Source organism: Haliaeetus albicilla, chromosome 9 (assembly GCF_947461875.1).
Source record: "Haliaeetus albicilla chromosome 9, bHalAlb1.1, whole genome shotgun sequence".
NCBI lineage: Eukaryota > Metazoa > Chordata > Aves > Accipitriformes > Accipitridae > Haliaeetus > Haliaeetus albicilla.
Genome location: NC_091491.1, coordinates 3,651,072 through 3,671,273, shown reverse-complemented (window position 1 = coordinate 3,671,273; position 20,202 = coordinate 3,651,072). Strand labels below are relative to the sequence as shown.

Here is a 20,202-nt window from a genome sequence, read left to right as displayed (position 1 = left end):
CTCACTTCCCGCCGTGACGCGCTCGGCCCGCGCCGGAAGAGGACGGCGACGGTCGGTGGCGCGGGGCGGGGGGGGAGCCGGGGCCGCCATGGCGGAATGCTCCGGCCTCCAGTTCGTCAGCCCTTACGCCTTCGAGGCGATGCAGAAGGTGGACGTGGTGCGCCTGGCCGCGCTCAGCGACCCCGAGCTGCGGCTGCTGCTGCCCTGCCTGGTGCGCATGGCCCTCTGCGCCCCCGCCGACCAGAGCCAGAGCTGGGCGCAGGACAAGAAGCTCATCCTGCGGCTCCTCTCAGGCGTGGAGGCCGTCAACTCCATCGTGGCCTTGCTGTCCGTGGACTTCCACGCCCTGGAGCAGGACGCCAGCAAAGAGCAGCAGCTGCGGTAAGGCGGAGAAGGGCGTTTTCTGTGGTGAAAGCCGCTGCGGGGCTTTTCGGGCTGTTCTGTTTGTTGCTGCTGTCGGAGTGCCGGGCTGACCCCGCCGTTCCCGTTCCCGTCCCTTGGTAGTCTCTTAGGAAAACCCCGAGTTTTGGCGGAGAAGCGGACAGGGATTGGGGTCTCAGTGTCCGTCTCGGGCATCTTTTCCTCCCCGGTGGCTGGGGGAGAGCTGCCCGGTCTGTGAGGGGGGAGGAAGGCGGCTGGGACGCCTTTGTGAGGCGAAGAGGCGGACCAGGCGGGTGCACTTTCTCGGCTGTTGTTGTCCCTGCTAACGGGCAATAGCGGGCCCTTGAAACGTTGACAATCTACTGAATTAGATTTCGCGACGTACTACAGTTACAACAGTTTTTTCCGGTCATCGGCAGGATAGAAGAAATCCCTACCGGATTGCCGTTTCCCGTTAACTAATAAAACGTCCGTGTTTGCGGAAACATTTAATAGTTGTTGCTTTTAATCGTCTGTTAGGCACAAGCTAGGAGGAGGTAGCGGAGAAAGCATCTTGGTGTCGCAGCTTCAGCATGGGCTGACGCTGGAATTTGAACACAGCGATTCACCTCGTCGGCTTCGTCTCGTACTTAGCGAATTACTGGCAATTATGAATAAGGTAAAGTTCTCCGTATCTGGATGCTTGCAAATTTTATGTCAGTGAAAACGCACTCTGGATGGGTCGATACGCTCTCTGGTTCTGTTTCTGGTGCTACTGTTTGTGAGTACTGTTCTCCAGTTCTTATCTGCTTCACCAAGACTTAAAGTCTCAGTGTGATTGAACAGTGGCTTGTGATTAAACTCCTTACGAACCAGCTTCCCTGAGGAAGGCTTTCTTCCTCACAACATGAGGGTGATCTTTTCTAACGTGACATGGATTCTGTATATTCTGTAATATGCTGGCTGTACTCAAACATAATGTGATTTTATGATGCATCAGTGCAGAAATCATATTTGAAAACAAAATTACGACTTTTCTCCATCCACTTCTTTACTCCTATTGCAGTATGATATTAGCCAGCCTATTTCTCTTATCCCCCACTCCTGCCCGCCCCCCAGCATTTTATTTTCCTTCTGTAAACTCAGTGGTTTTAGAATTGTCAGTTAGCTATTTCTGTTTTTTCTGGAAAGAAGCAATGATACCAGCTGTATCGAACTATTTCCACTAGTAAATATTTCTTACTCTAAACACTTTCCTTGCCTGTTCTGTGTTTATAGCTGTACATTTTTTACAATTTTTAATGTATTCAATCTGCTGAATTGAAGGCCACAAAAGAATGATTAGACAAATTGCTTCATAATACCTGTTCAGTGATGATGAATAATGTCTTGTAGGTGTCAGAATCAAACGGTGAGTTTTTTCTCAAATCTTCAGAGCTCTTCGAGAGTCCTGTTTATCTGGAAGAGGCAGCAGATGTTCTCTGCATTTTGCAAGCAGGTGTAGTATTCTGTATTTATAGTGTTTTTCTAATCTCTTACAAATGTAACAAAATAACTTTTAGAGCCTGTGACTGATTTAAGGTTAAACAAGGTTGTCTAGCCCTTTGAAAGAGAAATACAGATCATAGATTGATTTTCTATTCATTGATTTGAGCGTGTTATTTCAATGCATCTTAAAAGCAAGGTTTTACTGGTTTCACAGCGAAACACCGTGACTTTTTAAACCCTCTTTTTATCCAGAGCTCCCATCATTGTTGCCGATAGTTGATGTGGCTGAAGCTCTGTTGCACGTTAAAAATGGAGCCTGGTTCCTCTGCCTTCTGGTGGCTAATGTTCCTGATAGCTTTAATGAGGGTGAGTTACAGTTTCTTGTCCAGCTTACTTTTTCTAAAGGTTCAAAATGATTTCTAGTAATGTAGTTAATTCTGGGCTAAACCATGTGTTATAAATATTTGAATGGGAGAATGTTTGGCTTATGAAATATAATTTGAATGCATTTATATCTAGAGATGCTGATGGGCTCCCGTTCTCATCAGGTTGATTCCCCTTTTTTGCAGCCTACTTGTAGACTTATGGGGTATGTGTGTTGCAGTTTTTCATCTGTAGGTCACCGTTATAAAGGCTGACTCAGGCAGTGAATGACTGGGACTACGAACCTGGACTAGCCTTGCTAATAGTTCATGTCCCTTTGAATAAGCCATATTATGAGGTGAAAAATTTGTATTGACGGTCCCTGTTTAGCATCCCATACCTCGCAGTAAGATTTCAGCTTCCAGGGCTGCCAGATGCACAGGTTACATTAGATAGAGTATGAGTAGTAACTAGATGATCTGTAATGACCCTGTAATTTCTCTGAGGAGAAAGATCATTTTCTTGTTCTGCTTATATAGTGTAGATCATGAGTCCTTGCCCAGGCAAGGTTTGTGCAGCCCAGCTAATAAATCTAGTGAGCTGAGCAAAATGCCTTGGTTTTGTCTGTTTACGTTTATGTGGCTTTCTGTTGGAAAGGCCAGATTTTCTTACACCACCTGTTGGGTATTTAGTCTGTAGAGGTTTGATTAAGAATGGAGAACGGCAGGATGAAGAAAGCGTTGGAGGCCGCCGGAGAACAGAAGCACTTCGCCACCTGTGTAAAATGAACCCTTCCCAAGCTCTAAGGGTCCGAGGCATGGTGGTAAGTCTGTCATTAGTCTGTCGCAAGAATCATAATTATGATGCTTATTGGAGCTTTAAAAACAACGAAGATGATTGAGCCTGAGCATTTTATCTAGGTGGAAGAGTGTCATCTACCAGGTCTTGGTGTGGCTTTGACCTTGGATCACACCAAAAATGAATCTCCAGATGATGGAGTGAGTGACCTGGTGTGTTTTGTGAGTGGTTTGCTACTTGGAACAAATGCAAAGGTTCGAACTTGGTTTGGAACTTTTATCCGAAATGGCCAACAGGTATGAAAATCTCTGAGTATTCTGCTTTTAAAAAATATTCTTACAGCTTGCTGTTACTTTTCTGGATGTGGGCACCCATAGTTGTCTGAATGCATACAAATCATGTTGCGTGCCTTGGAGCATCCGTTACAAAGTAACCTCCTCCTGTTGGACCATCAGGTCTATAAATAGTGTCCCTGAAGGCAGCTATTTGGTTGTTCCTCTGAGAGATTTTTAGGCATGGAAATCAGGGAATTGTAAGCTCGTAATGTTTCCCTGATAAATATGTTCATTCTCAGTGTTCACCGTAGGAGGTTGCATCTTGACTTGCTTAGTGAGTTGAATTAGTTAAAGCTTGTGTTTTGATGTAATGAGCTGTTGTAATAGGATCATGTGTTGCCTATTGCCCTGGTACTGAAACTTGTGTATTTAAAAAAAAATTCCTCTCCCCACCCCCCTTCTTTTTTTTTTTCCTTGACTTCATCGTTATGGAAGCTCTTGGGTAATACATTGTTTGACGGGATGAATTTTACGTTGTTGTTCTCATCTTTTAACCTCTTACACAGAGAAAAAGAGATAATATCAGTTCTGTGCTTTGGCAAATGAGGAGGCAGCTGCTCCTGGAGCTCATGGGAATCCTTCCCACGGTTCGCAGCACACACATTGTTGAAGAAGCAGATGTTGATATGGAGCCAAATGTGTCTGTGTATTCAGGACTGAAGGAAGAGCATGTCGTGAAAGCCAGCGCATTGTTACGTCTCTATTGCGCTTTGATGGGAATCGCTGGGCTGAAGTAATGAATGTTTTAATGCTCTGTGTTTTTTATTCACTGTCTGTCCATTTAAACAGAGGTTGAGAGCTTTGGGCACTTCTAACGTGAGCTGTCTCTTAATGCCATTGTGTCCTTGAAACAGTCTCGGCAGGACTCGCCAATTTTAGTACTAGGGGCGGCCCTTCTCACGTGCTGAGGGCTGGAGTTGCCAGTTGATGGAAGTTTCTTTATAGTGCAGAGAACAAATATTAGGTAATGGTAGGGTCTGTGGAGACATGTATGGGTTTTATTTTCCAGTAGTATTCTCAACAGAAAAGTTTTTTTCATTCTAATGGTGAAGATCCATTTATCAACTTTGCTGATTTTTTAAATCTGAAATCATGCAAGAAACGTGGTGCTCTTGTTAATGCTGCTAAGTCCGTTCTACTGGCTTGTTAAAAGAAGTCTAGGCCTATGTGGTTGGAGCAGTGTGTAGAAGAGAAAGCAGCTGAAAACTCTAGCAACATACACTACGTGAATTTAGAATTTCTATTCCTCTGCTTTTACTTTTTAGAGAGTGCTAATGAGCATCTTCATGCGTTGTTAGTTTTAATTTAGGTATTTTGTACCAACAGGCAAGATTATATCATGAGGAAGTTTTCTCACTGTTACTATCTCTTTACAGAGATTTTTATGTCTTTAAGTTCAAAGATAATTGCCAGTTAATCTTGATGCTCATTTATCGATGGCAACTTGATAAACAGATTAAGTAACAGAGAAAATTTAATCTTTAACCATTGTGATGAGATTGGAAATCTCTTCCCTTTTAATTTAGCAGCATGGGTTTTGTTCTTTTTCTGTCCTATTCAGGCCAACTGACGAAGAAGCTGAGCAGCTACTGCAGCTGATGACCAGCCGGCCTCCCGCGACTCCAGCTGGTGTTCGTTTTGTATCTCTTTCCTTTTGTATGCTTCTGGCCTTCTCCACTCTCGTCAGGTACCTCTTGATAAAGGAGGAGATTTGTAAAGATGTTACTCTTTCAGCACTGTTAAGGCAATGACCTCCCCAGAGCTGCACAGCTTTTCTCTCCCAATTCTTTGTACAAATCTCCATATGTTGGTTGAAGGGATTTGTCTCACACTATGGTGAGCAAATTGGTATTCCACTCTGCTCTGCCTCTTGTTTATAGCAAATCTTTTGAGAGGAGAACATTGGCATTAGCTTAGTTTGGCATGGTTTTTGAAGGCTAAAGTAGGCCTTACTAGTTCACTTTTCCATTGAACAAGTTTATGGCTAAATTCTTCAGAGACCCTGTTCAAAAGAGTAGCAAAATAGGTATTTAATGGATGTAGCTTTCTGCTCTCTGCATTCAAGACAGGAAATTGTCTGACAATTGGACTGAAGGTTGTGCTAAATATCAGTGCTTATCAGCTGCTTGATGCTAAAGTGAAAGTGATAAAAAGTCTTCTGGTGTAAGATTCGTCAAATACTGGCTTTTCTGCTAGTAATTGTTAGTAAAATTAGGGGTAGTTCCTGGGAAAAGGATCTTTTATGGATTTTTTTTTTTTTTTTTTTTTTTTTTGTGCAGCACCCCAGAACAGGAGCAACTCATGGTAATGTGGCTTAGTTGGATGATAAAGGAAGAAGCTTACTTTGAAAGGTGAGAGCAAGCTTCTTTTGTATTTAATGATATCAGTAATCTCACATTTACTTATGTCCTGTTGGAAATTAACTCTTATTCTTTGTTACCATTAGCATTTCTGGTGTGTCTGCTTCTTTTGGAGAGATGCTTCTCTTGGTAGCCATGTATTTCCATAGTAATCAGCTCAGTGCTATCATTGATTTGGTCTGCTCCACACTGGGAATGAAGGTAAATCCTAAACTGTTTCTAGCACATACATTTTTCTGTTAAAATTAACTTTTTACTGTGTATTTATACTCTTGTATTTACTTTAGCTTTGATATAAAGAACTTTGGTTTTGCTAATATACTTAAAGCAAATGTAAAGTAAAAAAAATGGGTAACTAAATCAGTTCCTCTAGAAAAACTTTAAACTATGCATACCTCTTGATACAGAGGAATGTTATGATAGAAGTATCTTCAGAAAGTGCTGACTTGTTGAAATCATTACTTGCAAGAAATGAACTTTTTTAGAAGACTAATTGAAGTAGTGTCCAAACGGAGCTGCAAACAGCTATTTTAAATAGTTTCAAGAAATACCTATATATGTAATAATTAATTTGTGAAAATTACCAAGCGAGACTTGCCTTCAATTTACTATCGTGAAACAGTGTCTCATCAAATGTAAAAGCTAGGTAGGTAGTTTTTAGGGTAAGGAAGATGTGGAGTGATGAACTTGTGACAGTTGAAAATAATTTTGGTTTACATTTGAAGTATAGGTGTGAATATTTTCCTGGTATCCCAATGAAGACAAGTTTAGAAAGGTTTAAAGTTAACAGTTTATAAGTTAAATTTGCAGTATTTTGTAATATGAAAGCTAGAACTTAAAATTACAGTTCTTTGTTTCAGATTGTTATTAAACCCAGCTCACTCAGCAGAATGAAGACAATCTTCACACAGGAGATTTTCACTGAACAGGTATTTTAAGCCTAGGTCTTTTTCTTTTTCTTTCTTTGTTTCTTTCTTTTTTTCTTTCTTCTGTAATCGCTTCAGCTTGACCTACAAGAAGAATCCAAGCCCTGCTGGTGCTGAAGAGCTTTGGCTCTTTCTTTTTGTACTCTGACCTGATTATGCTTTTTGAACAATTGGCTTTTTTAAATAATGGGGAAGCAAAGGAGAAAAATTGTCCACTATGACATTTGTTGCAGTAGCAGGAAATGATTCACAAATGTAGTATGTGTGCTACAGTTTTACACATACTGTATTAAACTACATAAAAATGTTCTTCAGCTTTCAAACAACCAAAAATAAGTAAATGTCAGAAAGAATGTAGCTGTGTGACTTTGACACCTTGTGCTTATACGTTGTGGTAAGTTGAATATTTGCAGTATTTTTCTTGTTAATTATAACTTTCCTTTAGGTTGTTACAGCCCATGCAGTTCGCGTGCCTGTTACAGGCAATCTCAGTGCCAACATTACTGGGTTTTTACCTATTCACTGCATTTACCAGCTTTTAAAAAGTCGATCGTTCACCAAGCACAAAGTATCCATTAAGGTATGGCCTTAATTTTATTTCTGTTCATAATTTTGAATGCTGACTAGGTTTTGCAGGCTGTTTTTTTGGTTGAATTATAGGAACAGAATTCTTGATGAATCTTACAGCCTATTGCCATGTGATTTAAGAAGGAACTGTGTATTAAGTTAGGATACCCAGTTTTATCTCTGTAATCCAGAGACCACAACTTAGTGAAGTTAAAAATAATAAAGTTATCTCTTTCCCCCCTGTCTGTGCTTAATAAAATCATAGTCAGAATGGTATTTCCAGCCAGGAGTAGTTTTATTGGTGGGTCTGCACAGAGCAGGGTCCAGGATACACAGTTTATGACCAGACGCAACTCAGAACTGGTATTACACTTTCCAAAGTTAAAGCCAGTTAAATTTTTTTGTAACTAGTTAAAAGGGGATGTACTTGCAGCCAAAAAAAAAAAAAAAAATGCCCTCCAGCTTTGAAACTGAACATGTAATGGCATGTTTTTTTCTAGGACTGGATCTATCGGCAGCTCTGTGAAACCACCACTCCACTCCATCCTCAGTTGCTTCCTCTTATTGATGTCTACATTAACTCTATTCTTACTCCTGCATCTAAATCCAACCCAGAGGCCACAAATCAGCCTGTCACAGAACAGGAGATACTGAATGTTTTTCAAGGACTCTCTGGGGTAAATGGTTTGTTTGCCTCTTTTGTGTACTTTAATATGAACATGCAGTTCAGTATTTTGTATATATGCTTGATGCAGATCCTGTAAGTTGTCTCACTTTTTGTCTTTAATGCCTGTATAGTAAACTGCCTCCTACTACAGTGATGGTCAAGTGTTTTGAAGTGAATCTTGTTAGTGCCACTCAGCTTTTTAGGAGGATTGCTATTTGTCCCTGTTTTGCCCTTTTCCTTGGGAACTCACCAGCTCATGCTGTTAAAAATGCAAAGAAAAGCACTTCAGGGATTGAGAAGTGTGGGTCTTTTTGTAGGATTTGTATATTTTTTGTACCAACTTAATCTTGTTAGCTAAAAATAATATTTAACTGAAGCACTGCAGCTGTTTTTGAAAGAAGTGTTTTCATTTTGATAGAATTATGAGAATGGTCACTTGGGACACGTGTAGAATGAGTGGCAAGCATTGACTTGCGTTGGAATCCTGGGATTACTCCTTATTAGCGTCCCAAGATATCAAAAATACTTTCTATGTTTGAAGCTCATTTAAAAAAAAAAAAAAAGGAAAAAAAAGTTCCCTGCAGCTTTCAGCTTGAACCTCATATGGCTTGATATTTTTGTAGAAGGCTTACTGCCTTATCTTTCTTCATATTTGCAGGTAAATCCAAATTTTTGTTCTCAAGAATCAGGAATGCAACATGACCTTTGTATGTGGTTTTATGTACAGGGAGAAAATACTCGTCTTACTCAACGATACAGCATCACAACACAGTTGCTTGTCCTCTACTATGTCCTGTCGTACGAAGAAGCGCTTCTGGCAAACACAAAGATACTAGGTATATGTGAGTGCACCAGTGGAAAACAGATTAACTGAAAATTAGATGCAAAGAGAGGAATTCTTACAGTAACCAAAATTCATGTTGCTGTCAGATTGAAGCACAGCATAAAAAGTTTAGATTCTTGTAATAAATACAGCATTGCTGTAGAAATTCAGGAGATAAAGTTTCTGCTAAAACTCTGTAGTTGAGTAACTTGTTTTCCAGATTAAAAAAGGTCCAAGCTGGCCAAAAAGTTACCAGACGTATTTGTGACCAACAAATTATAAAAAGACATATAAATGTTTATTATTCTAATAAATACAGCAACAGTTAACAGACTTCTTAATTACTTCAGATCTTCGTTTATTCATGTGTTATCAAACTTCTGCACGCATTTCTTTGAGTTGGCAATACTGAATGATCCGTTTTTACCTTTGAAATTGAAACTTTAAATTGTTTCTAAAAGAATGTTGTGTAGTTTGTTGACAGAGTTTGATTTCAGTGAAAACACAGTATTTACATCTGGTGGGTGTTTTTACCTGCCCTTTTTAGGGTGCAAAACTTCCAGCATTCATTGTTGCTATTCTCTTCATGCTATTCAAGAAAGACTGAAATACTATAAAATCAATTACAGTTCTTCCTGCATTTGTAGCTTCTACCTCACTACAGGGTGTCGTGTGTGCCAACAGTTTGAATTCCATGTACCAGCTGATAACTATTTTTGTTAAGAATAAAAAACCTTGAATAAAGAAAGTGCAGATTTGAGCTATCATCTCAAAATCAGCTGGACTTGGTCAAAGATAGTATTGGGATTTTGCGAACAAATCTGAATGCCAGGGAAATCTTTGAATGGAAATGTTCACAGAAATGGTTTCCTGAAGAGCTTAATTTAATACTTTAACAGGAATGAGGTGTGTTATTCAGGATTTTCTTTAGTTTACCTGGATAATACAAGTGTTTTACATTTTCTGTATTGATTTAGTTGGGGAAATAATTTTTTCCAACTGTAACTGTTGTACATGTTTTCTTGTCCTGTTCCTTTATAGCTGCCATGCAGAAAAAACCCAAGTCTTACTCTTCAGCATTAATGGATCAGATTCCAATCAAGTACCTCATCCGGCAGGCACAGGGACTGCAGCAGGAACTGGGAGGTATATCTGTGTGTGGATGTCTAATGTGTGTGAAGAAGGAAGGCTAAGCGTGTTTCCAGCTCTGTGGCTATTGTCTGTTTCATAGTGTGCCTTCCTTTCTCTTTCTTTTAAAATCTGTCAGTAGTTAACTAATGAGATGACAGATATGTTTGAAGAGTGATAGTGAAAGTCTGAGGAAGGCAGTTCTTTTTATAGTAGGTCTTACCTGTGTAGGGTAGGTTTTAGAGTAGGAATTGCCTGAGAATTTTTTATTATTCCAGACTGAGTTTAAGAGTTGCTGCTATAGGGTCCTCCCACCTTCCCAAAAGGTAACTTTTCCTTTGTGTTGGAATTAGAATATCAGGCTATAAACATGCAAGCTCACTGTCCTTCTTGACAGTGATTCAGTTAAGGTCTGTTGTTGAAATGATAGATGCAAATATGTTCAGGTGAAAGATGTAGCTACTCTGATCTAAGATATATACTTTCTTAATACCCGTAAAGGCTTGCATTCTGCACTGTTACGCCTTCTTGCAACTAACTATCCACACCTCTGCATTGTGGAAGACTGGATCTGTGAGGAACAGATTACAGGCACCGATGTCTTGTTGAGGAGGATGCTTCTTACAAACATTGCGAAGAATCACTCTCCCAAACAGCTCCAGGAAGGTAAATAACTTCATTTGAAGTAAGCAGTGTTCTTTCCAAATTGATTGGAAGATAGTGGATTTGGAAGCGTGTAGCCATTTAGTTCATTTGATCATACTACATTTGTATAATGAAAATGTTCTGCTGCCAAGTTAGAAGAAAATGTTAGAAGTCTAGTTTTACCAAGATCCCATTGTCTTTATTTTTTTTAGCATTTTCCATGCTGCCTGGAAATCATACCCAGCTGATGCAGATCTTAGAACATTTAACGCTTCTCTCAGCTGGTGAATTGATCCCATATGCAGAAGTATTGACATCAAATATGAATCGCTTGCTGAATGCTGGAGTGCCTCGGAGGATTCTTCAGACTGTCAATAAACTTTGGATGGTTCTTAACACTGTGATGCCAAGAAGGTAGGCGCAGAATACTGTTTAGTTTGTTGTTGCAGATAGATGGAACGCCACTTTCTGTTTCAAAAATAATGACACAATGCCTTTGTCTGGGAAATTGGAGGTTGTGACTGAATAGAATGTGTTGGAGTTGCATTTCCTTTTGCTTTGTTGAAATTTGTAACCTTTGCATTTAAAAGGACGGTACTTCTTGTTCTCAGGGGAAAGGAAGTCATCAGTTTGCTTAAAATATAGAAGTACGGTTTTATAGTGTACATTGTTTATGATGAATTACTGATGAAACATGAACTCGCTCTGGTAAGAACGTGCCTTTTCTGAGGAAGTGGATGCTCAATTGCAGTGAAAACAGTTTGGTTGCTGTAATTCCAGTGAATGTAAGTTAACTTCAAGGGCTGCAAATGGAGTATGGGGTTTTTGCTCCTTGGTAGGCCCAGAAAAATAGAGCTCACTGAGTAAGTGAGTGTCCAGGTGCTTCTGTGATCTCTTTTCTCGTACAGATTATCTGTCAAAAAATCATAAAAATCATCTCATTTTAGGTTGTGGGTGATGACTGTTAACGCTCTGCAGCCTTCAGTAAAAATAGTCCGACAGCAGAAGTACACTCAGAATGATCTGATGATTGATCCTTTGATTGTTCTAAGATGCGATCAGAGAGTTCATAGGTAAACATCTCTCTCCTTTAGCTTTTTATGTTCTGTGGTACTTACATTGATACATAGTGAATGCTAAACATAAAGGTGTCTCGTAGAAAACTTCTAAAAGCTTTCAGTACTTCAAAACATATTTTCAAACTAATCATATGAGCTTGTAAATTCCATCTTTTTTGTATTAAGCTTGTTGGTCTGAGGACTGAGCGAGCTGTGTATGCTGATTCAGCATGCCATCCTGTCCAGCTGAGTGTCTTGTTGGACAACCTTACACTCGGTTCTATTTTGGGAACTTTGGGATTTGTACATAGGTCATCCATTTTAGATTTGTGGGTGTGAATTTGTTCTAAATAGACCTTGCAGCATGCTTAAAATGGCTGCTGCCACATGGTGGTGGTGGTGGTTGAGGTTGTAGCTGTAACATCCTTCCACTGCATGCTGTCTTTTGCCATCCCTTGTGGGCCGGTAGGTATTCCATCTTTTTGGGTAACAGTTTCTGCCAGTGGGTGCTTGATGGATATGATAAAGGTAGATTTGCTTAATTTCCCAAGAAAGTCTTTTAGTAGTACTTAGAAATTAGTTCCTCTAGATGTCAGTGATGACAGAGGAGGATGTGTAATGCTGCTTTATGGCTCTGATGCAGAAGAGTAAGCTGAGGATTTAAGTAGTGAAAATGATCATAATTGATAGCAATGGACCAGCTTTTAAGGAGAATATGAAATGATGGAAACAATAAGTCAGAATTTGTAAATTATAACTTTGCTTTTTCATAGTAATGAAGAAAATTGCATCCGTTATTCTAAGATAGAGTTAATAATTTTAAATGTACTTTAGCCCCTAGCTTTATTCCTTGTGTATTCTTTTTCATGTTTTCTGTCGGTTGTGGTTTATTTTTCCTCTTTTTTATTATCCTTTTGTTCATAATAAATGGCTAATAGTCAACTTGATTTGTTCTTTGTGTTCTTTTTTGTATGCATCTGTCCCCCCTTGCCTTTTAGCAATTGAGCCATGAATCCAGTTTTCATTTGAGTTGCTACAACTCTGCTAGACTTCAAGTTTCTGTTGATGACATCTTTAATCCCCAACCCGTAGGTGAAATACTTAAATGCATGTCCCTTCAGCTCTGGATGCAAATGGAAAATCCTACATTTCTAAAACTGTTAGGGAGATTTATAATGCAATGTGATTTGAAAACTACCATCTTGGTGTTGTGGAAGCAGTTCAGAGCTTGTCTGCCTTATTTTTCCCCATCATTTAGATAAATATTTTCCTTTACTTCACATACAGCCAATACTTTTTGGGTTTCCTTCGTTCATCAGAAATAAGTTCTTCAACGGTTCCTTGTTTTTTTGTTATGTAAGCATACACTCATGTAGAAGGGATTGTGACCTTTAGTGTTTTGCTGTGTTAGGGAAAAGACCTTTAGTATGAACCAGACTACAACCCAACGAGCCTTTGAGGAGTGCTTTTAGTTTGTTCATATTATTACTGTCTTATTGTTCTGCCGACTGAAATGCCTTTATTTTATCATGTGTTCCCATATCAGGAGTCCTCCTCTAATGGATATAACTCTGCACATGTTGAACGGATATCTTCTTGCCTCAAAAGCTTACCTCAATTCTCACCTAAAAGAAACAGCAGAACAGGACATTAGGCCATCCCAAAACAATGCAATGGGTCCAGAGGCCCCAGAAGTTACAAGGGAAGAATTAAAAAATGCATTGCTTGCTGCTCAGGTAAGGGGGAAGAAATGGATATTAAATGATGTGAGGAAAGACAATCATAAAACAGAAACACAGAAACAGGAAATTAAAAAAGGAGACCTTTTCACTTCTTTTTTTACTGACTTCTGTTACTGTGAAAAAGAAAACTGCCTCTGTATTCAGATTGTTAAATATTTTTGGTTTTCTGTTTTCTAGTCTGAAGCATTGTGTTGGTTAACTGCTTTGATGGTATTCTTTTTTGTTAGAACAGTAAAGTTCTGCTTACTAGCCTTTTTTGTTTTGTTGCTTGTGTTATCCAGAGGCTCTTTCTGTACTTAGAATTTGGAGCAGTAAAACATGAATAAATGTGACAGACCTATGCATGATCATTTGAACTATGTTATTTAAGAGAAGCAGCCAGCATTGTAAAGTATGAAGAAGCTGAAGAGTGGTTAACTTACTTAGCTTGACATTATGGGAATTCTTGAGTAATCCTGTTTCACAGTCTCTTCTTGCCTCTGTATGGAAGAATGTCACATATATGGTCCCTATTAGCAGATGATTTTTTGAGTTAATAGGAAGTTTTATTTTTTAATGAGTAGGGTAGTCTCCCCTTAATGCTGTGAATTACCTGGCCATGTACATACTGTGTCTGATCTGGATGCTTTAAGGGACCATTGGATATTTATTTTGAAACAAAACAAGATTCTGTTGAATTTACTCTTTTGATCTATGATTTATGATTATCTGTTGGATTTAAGCTTTTTTTCTTTGAGTCTTGATTCAGATAAAGTGTTGGGTTTTTCTTAATGCTCTGCAGGATTTGTGGTTCTTGAACTGAGTTGGTTTTATTCTCTATAAAAATAACCTCTACCTAGAAATTCTAGCCACCTGCCTGACAGTCTTCCATTTCTTAAATTGTCCTTACTTCATATTTGATTTCATCAGGGTTTTTTATGCATGTTCTGTTGCTTATTTTCTTCATAGGACAGTGCTGCTGTGCAGATTCTTCTAGAGATCTGCTTACCTACAGAAGAAGAGAAAGCCCAGAGCAGTAATACCCACAGTTTGCTAAAGAGTGTTCATAGTACCACAGGCCCTAAGAGTCCTGAACTAGAAGAAGAAGATAGCTTGCTGTGTAATCTTCGAGAGGTCCAGTGTCTGATCTGCTGTCTGCTGCATCAGATGTATATAGCTGATCCCAACATAGTCAAACTAGTTCATTTCCAGGTCTGCTTTGCACTGTTTTAGTTCTTTCATGGTTTCTCTGGTTAAGAAAGAGTCAAATGAAGTGGTTAAAGGATGTTGAATGCTGCTGTTGCGTTCCTCAGAAATTATAATGGCCCACTTTTCTGCCTCCCTTCTCACCAAATTTGTAGTACCTACATTTCCTCCATATTTCAGTGCTTGGACTCTGTCTGATAGCCAAGAAGGGAGCACCTAAACTATGCCTGTTCCTCATCATTAAACACATGCTTTGTTTGTGCCTCTGCCCCTTTTTATACCAAAATAGTTTGTCCGTTCTAGGCCAAGAAAAACTGGCCTAATCATCTTATAATTACTTGTTCTGCATCTTTTGTGGGTTACTTTTTTTCTCGTCATGTTTTTAAATTAGTATGCCCATTATTCAAAACTGTAATTTGGCTTCAAATGTAAACATCTTATGTTTCTTTTTTGTTAGGGCACAGTTTCTCTCTTTAGAGTGGAAGGAGAAAGGTTGCCCCTGCCAAAGCAGCTGTATATCTTCAAAAAAAGAAGGGGGAAAGATTAGCAAATTCTTTAATATAAGTGCGGTTTTAGTGTGTGTTAAATTGCTCATTGCCAGATGGCAGTCTCTTTAAAAGGAGTTAATTTGCCTTGACCTGGAACTGATTAAGTGACTGAAAAAGTCTTAATGGTGCAGTTGTGAAATAAGCAAGTTGGGGCCTATGCTGAAGTTCGGAACACAGGGGAAAGACACAGAAGGAAAGGGTCACTGCAGCTTGGTTTAGTTTGGAGAGTGGAGGGAGAGTTTCTATGCAAATAATACATTGAGTATTGAGGATAAAGAACTGATTCAGACCCTGGGTTTGTCGTCCAGCCTGCCTCTTGTTGCCTTGGGATACAGGCCTGTTGCTTATAATTCTGAACAAAAGAGATTTACAAATATATTAGTTTTGAAAAAAGCATTAACGCAGTTCTGATTTAAAATCTTAATTGAAGCAGAATTTTTAAAACATATTTGACACATTAACTTGTCTGTTTTCTTAATCACACAGGGTTATCCATGTGAACTTCTGGCGCTGACAGTGGCGGGGATTCCATCGATGCATATCTGTCTGGATTTCATACCGGAGCTCATTGCCCAGCCTGAACTTGAAAAACAGGTAGTGTACAGTCATCTAGCTTGAGAATGACTGTAAGTAGTTAACCCTGATGAATTATTGGTTAAGGGGAGAAAATAAAAGGATCACTAAAAAAGTCCTGTTCTAACTTGCCTGAGATATTAAGGTAATATCTGTCACACTTTTACCTTAAATTAAAGGCCCAGACTTTAAGTCCCCTTCAAATCAGGGATTGTGACAACTCCTCTAACATACCTCTGTACACTTATTCAGGAAATACTCATGAATTTCAGTATTACCTTCAAGAACATGAATGAAAGCACTTTTCAGTAATGACTTTCATTCATTCTTTACACTGAGTATAAATCAGTTGGCAAAAGTTTTGCCTACTTAGTTTTTATCTGACACTTTATAGCTACAGGAACTTCTATGAAGATTTAAATTCTGAAAACCTGTTTTGCAAAGATATTCTGTAGAACATATGAAGCAGCCTTAAGATCAGAATTGTATTCATTGAATGAAACATTCATTCAAGTTTGACTCCTAAGTCTTTTTCCAGGGAATACTACTATTGTTTCTTGAAGCAAGCTAGGAACAAGATGATAGGCGTAAATTTCTAAATCAATTTAAATTTCTCCTTTGCCAGTCGTCTTACCAGTTTGTTCCCTGGTCTAACTGCAGGAACAAAGCCTGCTAGAATGACGTGTGGCTTTCCTCAAAGTTATGCCAGTTGAATCTGAAGAGTGGTAGTTTCTTCTCACTACAAGCTCAGGAAAGGGGGAGTCAAGAATTTGATTTTGAAATGTTTAACCAATATTTTTGAAGGTCTTCTCATTATGACTGTGAAAAACAACGGAAAATAGTTGTTTATTATTACTTTCTAAAGCAATATGTAGACCCTGATTTAGTATACTGTGACATGGGGAGATGACATATTTGGCTAGTTGTAGGTAACTGGAGTTTGTTTGGCTAAAGATTCCTCTGTTTTCTATATCCAGCTAACTTCGTTGTTGCTCTTACGTATCCCTTCTCAACTATTAAGTTACTGCTGATGAGAGGACACTCAACTAAAGTTAAAGCTCTAACATATCGGACCTTAAACAGCTTTTACAAGGGTTATGTTGTAAATTGTGTGTTGCTTTGTTGCTCATTGTTAATGTCAGAACGTTGTGTCTGTGGGGGACACTGGTACTTTGATTAATGTTAAATATGTGTGGGTTTTTTTCTTAATGTTAGCAGAAAAAATTCAGAATAGGTATTACTAAGGTTTCTCTAGCTTTAATTTCCTCATTGGTAAAATAGAGAATATTTGTTAACTCATAAATTACGTGAAGAGCTTTGGATAGGAAGTGCAAAGCAATCTGTAACTTTATTGCTTATTTCTCTTTTGCCTTTCACCTACTTAACAGATATTTGCCATCCAGTTACTTTCATTTTTGTGTATCCAGTATGCACTACCTAAATCTCTCAGTGTGGCTCGTTTAGCTATCAATGTGATGGGAACCCTACTCACAGGTAAGTGCTCTGGCAACCCCTAAATACATTGTTGTGTAAATTAGAATTATTTGTCTTGGTTGAATGCAGTTTATCTAAATGCCGCTGTGTTAATTACTATTGTAAAAGTAAGATAATTCTTGACTGGATTTTTATAATAATTTCTCTTTACTTAACCATTTCCTTTTCCTTGATAGTTTTAACCCAGTCAAAGCGCTATGCTTTTTTTATGCCGACCCTGCCTTGTTTGGTGTCATTCTGTCAAGCCTTTCCTCCTTTGTATGAGGATATTATGTCTCTGCTGATACAAATAGGACAAGTTTGTGCCTCTGATGTCGCTACACAGACAAGAGACTTTGACCCAATTATTACACGTAAGTAAAGTACCTTGTATTTCAAAAGTAATGTCATGGTCTCAGGGAGAAAATTATGTTAATGTTTCAAAAGTTTGAGCATAGTTGGAATGCAGTATGAAATTTACTGCTGTTGTCTTGTAAATACAGAAGGAATAGGGATAGGTGGCTTTACTGGACTGGAGGAGTTTAGAGGCTAAAGGGGCTGAAAGTGCCCCTTGTATTAAACTTTGTATTGCCTTCCATTTTATTTCCCTGCTTGTGTCATTTCAAGACGTATCCCTGCGTGCAAGTGTTGTGCATAGAATTTGCCATTGTAGTCTAAGGATGAAAGAAGTGAGCAAAGGCCATTGGCTTTTGAGAACACAAAGGCATTTCAACCCCTCAGCTGAGGCGTAATGGCCATATAAATCTTCCTAATCTGTTGGAAATGCAAAGTCAAATGAGCTACCTGAAGCCTTACACATGACATAGCATAGTTGGATAAACGTATAGTGATGGTGTGAACACAGATTAACTGTTTATCAGTTGATCTTGAGCATGTTTTTGTGTCCTTTTTTGTCTAAAGTCAAATGCTCTGTTCATGTGATACAAGGTTCCCTGATGCTATCTATGCTAAAATATTTATGTTAAAAGAAGTAAGAGGGAATATAAAAAAACCCAAAGGAGTCAGACATAGGTAAATGAAAAAGAAGTGTGGTAGCCTCTCTAGAAATAACCTGTGGAATTAAGCCTGGTGCATGAAACAGTAATAGCTCAGATTTGCAGTTACATAGCATACATATTTGTGTTATGGGTGTAATTAACAATTTTTAAAAAATTATTTATTTAGATGTGCTTTGCTTCTTTTACTTAATCTTCTAGGTCTCCAGCAACTGAAGGAGAAACCACTTGAAGTGTCAGGACTTTGTAAAGATTCATCTAACAAAAGCATTTCAAGGGACATTGCAAGCATGGACCCTGACGTCCGGTTATGCCAGTGTGTTGAAAATACTATCATTGAAATAATTAACATGAGCGTAAGTGGAATTTAGAAAGAACGCAAATGAAATTGTACTGTAGCTAGTCCCACAGTCTATGGTGCTTAAATTTGGAGAAAGCTGTGAAAGTGCATTGAGGAACTGGAGCACAAGAAGTTCGTATTTTTCATTCATTCAATTCAGTTATGGCTGAAAAGAAAAGAATTCTTTAAAGAGGTTTGTGTTGCTTCCAGTGAACACTTTGGAGGCTGATGGGGTCAGCAGACAATTTCCAGTGAAACCAAGTGTGATTTTTCAGGCTTGCTTGGTTTCTGAAGTGATACAGCAACGCACCCGAAAGGGTTTTATAACACTCCGGAAAGTGAATACTTAATTTGTTGAGCAAACAGCAAAATGATGGGTAAGAAAAATTTGAGATTGAAGCATTTCGCTTAAGTTAAATGAACTACTGTCCAGAGCCTTGCAGAGCAAGATGAAATAAAATACTCCAAGGAAGACTTGAAAAAGTGATGTAAGTAACTTGCATCATCACATTGAGCACTAAGAAAATGCTTTAACTTTTTTTTATTTGTGTTTCAAACCATTGGTCAAAATTTCATTTCATGAGATCAGGAACTTCATTTAAAGGATCAGCCAGCCTTCATTAAAAGTTTGAAACTGGTCTAAAAGTTTCTTTAAAAAAAAGTACTACCATAAAATGAGGTGTATAAATGTGATTTTTAAAGCTTATGTATTTTTAATGCAGCTCAGATGGTTTAGTATTTTTTAACATCACTTGATTTAAAAGAGATGAGAAAGATTTCAAGAAATAAGTGCAAAGGTATCTTAAGTTCTCATCAGGATAAGATTAAAAAAGATAAATTAGTGTTGAGGGTGACTGTGATAGAAGCTAAATTTCCCTATAATGAGAGGATGACAGATTTCAGCTGTACCAAAGTGGTTACGTGCAGCTCGGTGGACAAGAAGGCTGAATCCTTTGTGCTTCGTGCATGAAGTTGGTTGATCTTTCATATAAAAAAGCTCCAGGATTTAGCCTCAACAGATGTGTTCTGTGGCATTGCAGAAGGGTGTGTGTGATGCAATATTTGGGAGTTTCTTGAAGGTTGCACAAGGTCTTATGTGAGGCAGGACACGCTTTTGCATCAGAGAAAGAAAATTAAGGTTTGGCTGTTGTGCCAGAAGTGACTGTAGTACTTCGAGACACTTGAATTGCTAAACTTGTCAATCCAGCACTTACTCTTTTCCTAAATGACAGTGTCCAGGGTCCTTAAGTAAGTTAAAATATTTCTCAGTTAAAACCAGTTTATATTCCAGAAATTAATGGTCTGATTCTTTAGTGTGGCCTTGGGAAAATCTTGCACAGCTTGTCTCCTGCCTGTGTTGGACAGTGATTTGGGAAGGCTAGTAATACTGAATTGACAAACACACTTGGGTTTGCTTTCCAGGACTACCAGCCTGCTGTAACCAAATGGTAACACCATCTGGATAGCAAGTATATTTTTGTCATCTTGATGTAAAGTATGTAAATAATCTAAATTTATGTATCCCCCCCCCGTTCTAAGTGTAATTTTTTTATGCTGTAGTGGTATTTAAATAAAAAAAACCCATAAAACAACCTAGTGTATGATTTGGATCCAGTCATAGGTATTCATACTTGTAATTTCAAAGGGAGTTGCCTGTACTGATTTTTAAGTTTGGTACGCGGGGGCCTTCTCCTGCCGGGGCTTTCCTCCATGGCAGTATTGAAAAGCCACTGACTTTACTAAAAACAATCACTCATTCCCAACACAGTGTTTTCAGCGCACGATGCTTAGAACAAGGTAAGTAATA

The 20,202-nt window shown here is 38.6% G+C and overlaps 1 protein-coding gene across 2 annotated transcripts; it reads left to right on the top strand.

Annotated features, from left to right (window-relative positions):
- The first annotated feature begins 29 nt into the window (after positions 1 to 29).
- Positions 30 to 20,011, top strand: INTS2 (integrator complex subunit 2). Of its 2 annotated transcripts, none has more exons than XM_069790988.1 (24): positions 30 to 381; positions 901 to 1,039; positions 1,756 to 1,858; positions 2,101 to 2,214; positions 2,904 to 3,034; positions 3,132 to 3,305; positions 3,851 to 4,077; positions 4,906 to 5,031; positions 5,624 to 5,695; positions 5,791 to 5,905; positions 6,565 to 6,633; positions 7,076 to 7,210; positions 7,698 to 7,874; positions 8,523 to 8,700; positions 9,729 to 9,833; positions 10,317 to 10,481; positions 10,673 to 10,874; positions 11,408 to 11,533; positions 13,065 to 13,254; positions 14,209 to 14,451; positions 15,480 to 15,587; positions 16,955 to 17,060; positions 17,237 to 17,413; positions 18,257 to 20,011. In XM_069790988.1, the coding sequence occupies exons 1-24, from the start codon at positions 89 to 91 to the stop codon at positions 18,424 to 18,426; spliced, it is 3,645 nt and encodes a 1,214-aa protein (XP_069647089.1). In that variant the 5' UTR covers positions 30 to 88; the 3' UTR covers positions 18,427 to 20,011. The 2 variants fall into 2 exon arrangements, with proteins under 2 accessions (XP_069647089.1, XP_069647090.1); XM_069790989.1 differs by having other exon boundaries at positions 31 to 381; positions 8,592 to 8,700.
- Positions 20,012 to 20,202: the final 191 nt, after the last annotated feature.